Raw genomic sequence first — 7,784 nt, forward strand, 5'->3', positions numbered from 1 at the left:
TAATACTTCACAACGTGACGAATCAAGGTTTAAATCCCCACTGAGAGAGGTGTCTATATTTAGTACCCGACAATACCCCGAATAAGATTACCTCCAATAAAAGGATACCTATACTTTACCAAAAAAACAAATACTAACCCCTCACAACTTGATTCATTCTCAGTGGTAGATAATAAATAGCAAATCTCTCCTAACATGACAAACCAAAACTTAAATCTCATTAAAAAAAAAATCAACATTTAGTACCCAAAAATACATTAAACAAAATTACCTTCAATAAAAAGATACATTCACTTAACACCCAAAAAAAAAACAATAGCAAACCTTATTCTACCAAATACAACTAAATGAATTGCACGGCATCATTACGTTACATCAACAATTAAATATTCGGATATATTGTTAACAAACCGTCTCATTCAATAACCGACTACATATACTATTATAAAAGCAAGAAATGAAGGTGGGGAAAGAAAAGGTATACATAGAAAGAAATAATAAGCTCCATACATATTTTCCCATGTTCCTCTCTTAACTACATTACTTAAGACCACGGAGGACTCAAAATCATTCTAACTGCCTTAGTATCCTTTTTCCATACCTTTTCTTTCAACACATTGATCCATGCCTCTCTAGTAACTAAAAATGACCTTGTCTTCTACATTAGGGAGCTGCCATGACCTTGAACACAAGAGAAGGGTTCATGGCCGGGGATTTAAGCTGTCACCCGGGCGGTTTCGATTCGAGTTAGCCGCCCAGGGGAGGAGGGGCACCGGCCTTTGAATGGTAGAGCTCAATGGGGCTGAGTTGGACGACACAGCTGCCGCTGCGGATGAGGAGGAGGATGTGGATGACACCGCAACGCGCTCACAAGAAGGGCACATTGTAAGAGTGGTTGGAGGGTTCATGTGCATGTAGAATTGTGGGGATAGCTTTAATGCCCTCAGTTCTTGCACTTCCTTTTGCAACCTCCTATTCTCTTCAGTCAAAGTCTCACAACATCTCCTCAAGTACTCACAATCCACTTCAGTTTGCTTCAGCTTGGTCCTTCAATTTATTCAAGAAAACCACAAAACAAAGCATTCATTCCTCGTTCTTACATATCACAATCAACCAAACAACAACATAACAAAACAATACTTAGATTTAACATTGAAAAAGATGCACTTTTTTCAAACCCCTACTTCAAATATTAACTGAATGATTAAGATCATCAGCAATAATTGTCACATTATTATTATTGGCCAATTGGTTTCTCTAGGTAGTACTCATTGTGTTCTGTTTTCTCATGAAATTAATTATCATAAACTCCATTTTCATGTTTGATCATTGGGTCATTGACTCCTATTTTGAAGTTTCAAAACCATAATTCATTCTACAAAAGAATAATTAATTTTGGGGTTATGCTTTGGTTTTCTTCATTGCTTTTCAACAGTTTGAAGAATGGCAATAGCATTACCAATATTCATGAATGACATTTAAAGTATTTATTACAGAGGATATGTTACATAAAACAGGAAAGTCAAACCCCAGAGTTATTTATATTTAAACTTGATAAGTTAACAATCCGATAATTTAATTCATTCAAAAAAAAAAATATTAATTCAAGTTCATAGATGCAAATTGTCAGTATTGAAGTAATTGTTATGACCTCACCTTGCCCTCCTGTTCTGAAACCACACTTCCACTTGTCTCGGCCTCAGATTCAGCCGTTTTGCCAATTCCTGTTTTTGCTTCTGAAGATAATAATAACCAAACGGGGGCAAAGACAGATGTTAAAATTACTAATTTACCACCGTCCTGAAATCCCAACTATACCCTTACTCGTCAATGAATCTACAGAAGTGCCACTGGTTCTTACCGGATTGAGGGTATTGTGCTCCTTGAACGTTTCCTCCAGCACAATCGATTGTTCCTTCGACAGCCGGAGCTTTTTTCTGGAAGTATCTCCGTCGCCGTCGCCGTCGCCGTCGCCGTCTCCGTCTCCATCTCTGCCGCCTCCGTCGCCGCCTCCGTCATCATCGTCGCTTCCTCGAGAACATGAGGCACGCTCGGCTTCATGCTCTCCGCCAATAGACTCTCTCTCGCTCCGCTTTCCGCTGATGCTCGACACAGTACTGTTCGGTGAGGAGACGCCATTTTCGTCGTCACAGTCCACAACCGTTGACGGCGGCGCCAAATTTACATCCACTCCCCGAAGCAACGTTCTCGCCTCGCAGCTCCGATCTGCCACGTGTCACACATCTGAGATAAGGACTCGACCCAAGACACGTCCTCCAAACCAATGGCATTCAAGTAATTAAAAAGGACCCTCACGATTCGGAAATCAAAATGAAAACAAAAAAAAAAAAGGTTTTGCCTTTGTGATTGTAAAGAACTTTTCAACATTTTTTTCTGGGCCAAAGAGTCACAAAACTACAACAGAAGATGGATCTGAAATCGAAAACTGCAGAAAATCCTGGGTTTTTTATTGCATGATTTGCATGTATCAATCCAGAAGTTTCAAAGAAGGTGAATGAACAAAAAGAAAAATCAAGAAAGAAGGAGAAGAATCTTACCAGGAAGCTGGAAGATATCGTTCCAGGAAGCTCTTTGATTCGGAAGAGTCCGAGAAGGCTTCTGCATGAGACTCTGAGACGGATTCATTCCCAGTCCCAAGCTCAGGCTCAAACCCAAGCCCAACCCATCGTCTTTCTCCGCCATTTTCTCTGAGAAAGCGAGAGGAAAAAACCAGAGGCACTTTCCGGGAAACCAAACAGAGTGAAGAGTCCGAAAAATTTTCTGGGGTGAAAGCAAAACGGAGTAAAGGGAGAGAGAGGGGCAGTGGGGAGGTGTCACAGCCTTTCTTTTGCTTTTTGCAGAACAGTAAAAGTATGGAGGACAGGCACAATATGTAGATATATATACAGAAGGCAGAGGCAGAGAGAGAATGAAAGAGAAAGAGAGAGTGATAATGATGACTTGTGTCAGAGTTGGGAAATTGGCTCAATGATGACATAAATGGCTATTCCTAGGCTTAAAGCCTACCTCACTGTGCTTCCGGCTTTGTTTTTAACCATGGTTTAGTTCATTATTTACCCACTGGCCACTGTCATTGCCTGTTGGCTTGTGGGCTAGTGAGTACAACAAAATAATATTTTACTGCAAAAATAAAAAATAAAAGATGCGAGCATATAAAATATATTTCTGATTTAACTTAATATTTTAAATTTTTTTGATAAATTATGTAGATATTTTGCAATAAAGAATTTTACAAGGTCTACACTCTCCGTCATATTTAGTACATAAAGTATTTTTAGAAAAATTAAGAACACTTTTCTAATTTGAAATGTGAAAAGTGTCACCACAATTATTAATATCAGAGTTAATTTAATTTTTAATTTGATTTTAAACATAAAATTATAATCTATTTTTTCTCATATTTATTTTTTAAGTAGTCTTTATAATAGTTGTGTATGTTAAAAATTCTATCAAATATTAATTCTAATGAATACATATAATTAACAAGAATATTCTATAAAAGACGATATGAATTTATTATAAATAACTAATTTAACAAATTTTTTAATCTATTTAAATTATTTCACTAGCTTTTATATTTTGTGGTATAAATTAAAAATCACTTTTCTTAGACTTTTAAATTAGTACTTTTTTAAGAGAAATAACATTAAAGATGTGAAATTATAGGAAATTAAAAAAGTCTTATATTAGATACAGGGAGCTCTAATTTAGAATAATTTCTCATGAACAATTTATAATTTGTAGTGTTTACTATATTTTTAGAGGCCAACTTTTATTTATTTATTTATTTATTTCCTGACACGGTCAATTTAAAACAGGAACGTAAGGAGGAAGCACGGTTAAAGGGAAGGCTGATTGTTTTTTATGATGTTCGGTTGAGAGAAATCGGCTTTTTCAATCGTTGACTGTTGACTAATGAGTTCACGCGCCTAGGATGCGACGCGCCTGATCATCGCCTCATGATGATGAGAGAGACTCACGTGCCATCATTCAAAGTGGGACCCCATTACTTTTGATTCTAGTTTGAGAGACCTGGGGAGATGTCTCGTGAATCGTGAGATTAAACTTTTATTTCTATAACCACATTACTCCATTCTCCTTTTTCTTTTAGATTAATCTTTTTTATAAGTAATTTTATAGGATGTGAAATAAATATATATAAAAAATTTTGAGTTACGTGAAAATATTGTTTTAATTGATTTGAAGGGCATCCAAAATATCTTTAAGTTTCATTTGGTGTGAGAAAATAGAGGTGAGGGGAGAAGAAAAAAAATTTTAATGAGCTGATTTTAAAATTTTGAAAAAGTTGGATTAAAATTTTTTTTATTTAATTTTTCTTACTCTTTTATATTATATTTTTTTATTAAAAGTTTATAATCATATTTTTCTAATTTTTTAAAACAATCTCATTCAAATTTTTTCTTTTCTTCGTTCTCCTCCATTTCCCTTGTACAAACACACCCTTAGCATCACTAAAATCACTCTCAAGTTCGCTTGAAAAATCAACCTTTTTTTTTTGTAAGAAAGTTATTATCATTCATCAACCTATTTTATAAAGCCAGGTTATACTAGTGTATCTGATAAGGTAGTAAAAAAAGCTTGAGCATGAATGTGCCTTTGGGGGACTAATGTATTTTAATAAAAATGAACGGAAAGAAAAGGGAGGAAATAATAATTATTTAGTCCCCAATAAATAGAAAATAATTGGATAGTTGAATTTATATTTGGTAAGATGAGATGGCTGGTTTGATAAAAAAGAATAACTAGTCAATGACTGTAATAACTTTGATATTAAGAAAACTAATGAAATGATTTGTTAACTATTATAATTATCACGATTACTAAATGTGAAAATAATATTTTTTAACTATAACTATTAGTAAAATATAACAAAATATAGTGAGTTCCATTTTTGTTTCTTGACTAAATATATAGATTATTAAGAATATGAGTACTCAATATGTGTGTGTCTGCCCTTATTTGTTCAATATGAAGATGCTTCTTGCATCTTACATTCTAGTCGGTAAATTGTCTTTCTTTTTTGCAGCTCAAGTTCAAGTACTATCAAGTTTAATAAAAATAATTTTTTAAAACATTTTCTATATCCAAGTAAATTCAAATTTTAGACCTTTTACCATCTTTAAGGCATTATAACCTTGTCTACTAAAACCACATATTAGTCAAAAATAGTTTTCTTATCAATAAATAATAAGGATACAAGATATGTTTGCGTGCATGCATGTTTGTTTTTGCCGCTTTCCAAGTTGAAGCGGTATCACTAAAAATAGAACAGAAGTAAACACTATCGACATTGTCAGCTGGAAATACGAGTTGAGCTGTAAAGTTAGATGGCGTAACAGCAAGATAATCAGTGGAGACGGCAAGACATAGCAGAAGATTGAAATCACAACAAAGAAGTTTGGTTTAATATAATATTTGATTTTTACATAGTTTGCATTTATTTTGGTTTTTTGTCTCTATAATTTTAAATCATGGATTTTGATTTTTTAAATGGCAAAATGATTCAAATCCTCATTAAAATATATAGATACTAATAACAAGACTTAAGGAATCAAAATTTATAATTTAAAACTATATAAACCAAAATCAAAATGAAAACAAACGGTAAATACTAAATATTATATTAGTTCGAGAAGTTTCATATATTAAATGGATATGGGTTTCTCAACCCTTATCCTTTCCGATTTTTCCCCCTTGGATGCAAGCAGCACGTTTTCCATAAGAAAGGAAGGCAATGCAACTAAACTAATTTTTCTGTTATTTGCTCTCTTCTCTTTTGAGATTCAACATACCAAACAACTCCTAAGAGAAGAAGTGGGACAAGAATAAAAGTATAAAACCTATGGCCTTGTTATTTGATATGACGCATAGGAGGTTAGCAGCGCATATCATTTTAACATGCTCAGTACGACACATTAATTAATGCTTAGGATTGTGCAATGTTGGGTACATATTCCTGGTCCCCATGATGTTATACTGAAAAATCAATCATGGGATTGATTTTTTATGACCAAAATACCCATGCCTCCTTGTCTTTTTTAATAGCTCAAAATCAAGTATCATTAAATTTAATTGAAATAACTTCTTTTAAAAGGTGTTTTCTATACTCGCCAAAGCTCGAATTCAAGAATTTTTTTTTTATTTAAATGGTTAAAATTCATTTTACTAAAACTTATACATATAACAAATGAGTACACGAGATATGCGTGTGTATGGGTGCGTGTATTATTTGATTTTGTTGCTTTCCCAATTAAGAAAACAACGATAAAAATATAATAGAAGCAAACATTTTCATTGCCAGTTGGATACATGAACTGAGCTCTAAAGCCAGGTGGCTGTATTAGCAAGATAATTGTTGGAGAATAGAAGAAGACTGAAACCATAGCAAAGAGTTTCACAGCATTAGATGGATAGGGGTATTTGATCAACCTTTATCCTTTAATTTCATTTCTCTCTTGGATATGCAAGAAGCTCGTTTTAGATGAGAGAAAAATAACGCAACCAAATGCATTAATTTCCTTCCCTTTCCGTTGTTTTGAAGTTCAATGTACCAAACAGCTCTGGAGAGAAAAAAATGATATGGGAGAATTACATTAAGGTTTCAAAAAAGAAGAAAGTTACAAACAAGTCTCAGAAATTATCATTTTCTACTTTAAAACTTGTTATTACAGGTCACTTAGGTTATTATTGGGATCTTTTAGTAATTTTTTATTTGAGACTTGATTAGAATACTCTCAAATAAGATAGCATATAAATATAGTTAACAATTAACATCATCAATTCAGGCCGGTGTTAGAGCCAATAGCTCTCATTGTTTAACTAAGCAAGTAGTTGTTGGATGTTCAAAAATCCCATGTCTTTTTGTAAATAACAACCTATTTGGAAAAGGTTTACTATTCAGTATTTCCCACAACATATCGGGAGAAATTAAACTATGTGGTCATCAGCAGAATATTAAAAGCATTTTTATCTTTTAGGCTTTTCAATATAGTAAGAATTTTGCTTTGCTTATTCCTTCATGCCACCAGCTCATCTAGAGAAATAGCCTACACTTGGTTTGAGGTTGCCTAATCATTTCGGGTTGAGCTAGGCAGGCAAGGCCAAAATTGGAAGAAAAAACTTCTACACTTGACTAGTCAGCATATAGGAATATCGAACCAAAGCATTGCATAGCTTAATCTAATCCAACATTATATGGATAATGGGAATTGGATTCACAGGTTGGTGGTGGTGAGCGAGGGTTGACGTTTTGCTAGCTCGCACCACCTAATATGCAAGCTGTGATAGAATAGCCCGCTTTTATTACCGTTTCTTAATATAATTTTCGTTTTATCTTATATCTCTCTTCCTTCTTAACAAATATGTCTCAAATAAAAAGTCATGAGATAAATCACATTGTTCAAGCTAAACATTTTAAGAATATTTTTTCCCAAAAAAAAAAGTCAATTTTTACAAAAGAATTTTTTTTTTGAATCGTGTCCTTGAATAATTATTAGACAAGTTACAGAAATAAATTTACCACAATACTCCTTTTCAAGTTTCAACTTTACCAAGCTGTTTTTAGTGACAACCATTTGCTTCTAGTGTGCTTCTTTTTCAATTTACCAAAACAAATAAGTAAGACAATAATATGGGTGTTTTTTTTGTAATTTTTTAGCCCACCTGGTATTTGGCATTTTTTATATTCTATTATAAGGTATCTAAACAATTGATTGATTCGAATTGAGTTATGTAGGACTATA

At 33.4% G+C, this 7,784-nt stretch overlaps 1 protein-coding gene across 1 annotated transcript; it reads right to left on the minus strand.

Annotated features, from left to right (window-relative positions):
- Window positions 1–402: 402 nt before the first annotated feature.
- Window positions 403–2,653, minus strand: LOC114711080 (homeobox-leucine zipper protein HAT3-like). Its single transcript, XM_028895432.1, has 4 exons — window positions 2,559–2,653; window positions 1,862–2,226; window positions 1,657–1,736; window positions 403–1,047 (listed from the first exon to the last, which is right to left on the minus strand). Exons 1-4 carry the CDS (start codon window positions 2,644–2,646, stop codon window positions 702–704), a joined length of 879 nt encoding a protein of 292 aa, XP_028751265.1. The 5' UTR covers window positions 2,647–2,653; the 3' UTR covers window positions 403–701.
- Between the last annotated feature and the right edge of the window lie 5,131 nt (window positions 2,654–7,784).

Source organism: Neltuma alba, unplaced genomic scaffold (assembly GCF_004799145.2).
Source record: "Neltuma alba isolate B1F8T4 unplaced genomic scaffold, ASM479914v2 tig00011277_pilon, whole genome shotgun sequence".
Lineage (NCBI taxonomy): Eukaryota > Viridiplantae > Streptophyta > Magnoliopsida > Fabales > Fabaceae > Neltuma > Neltuma alba.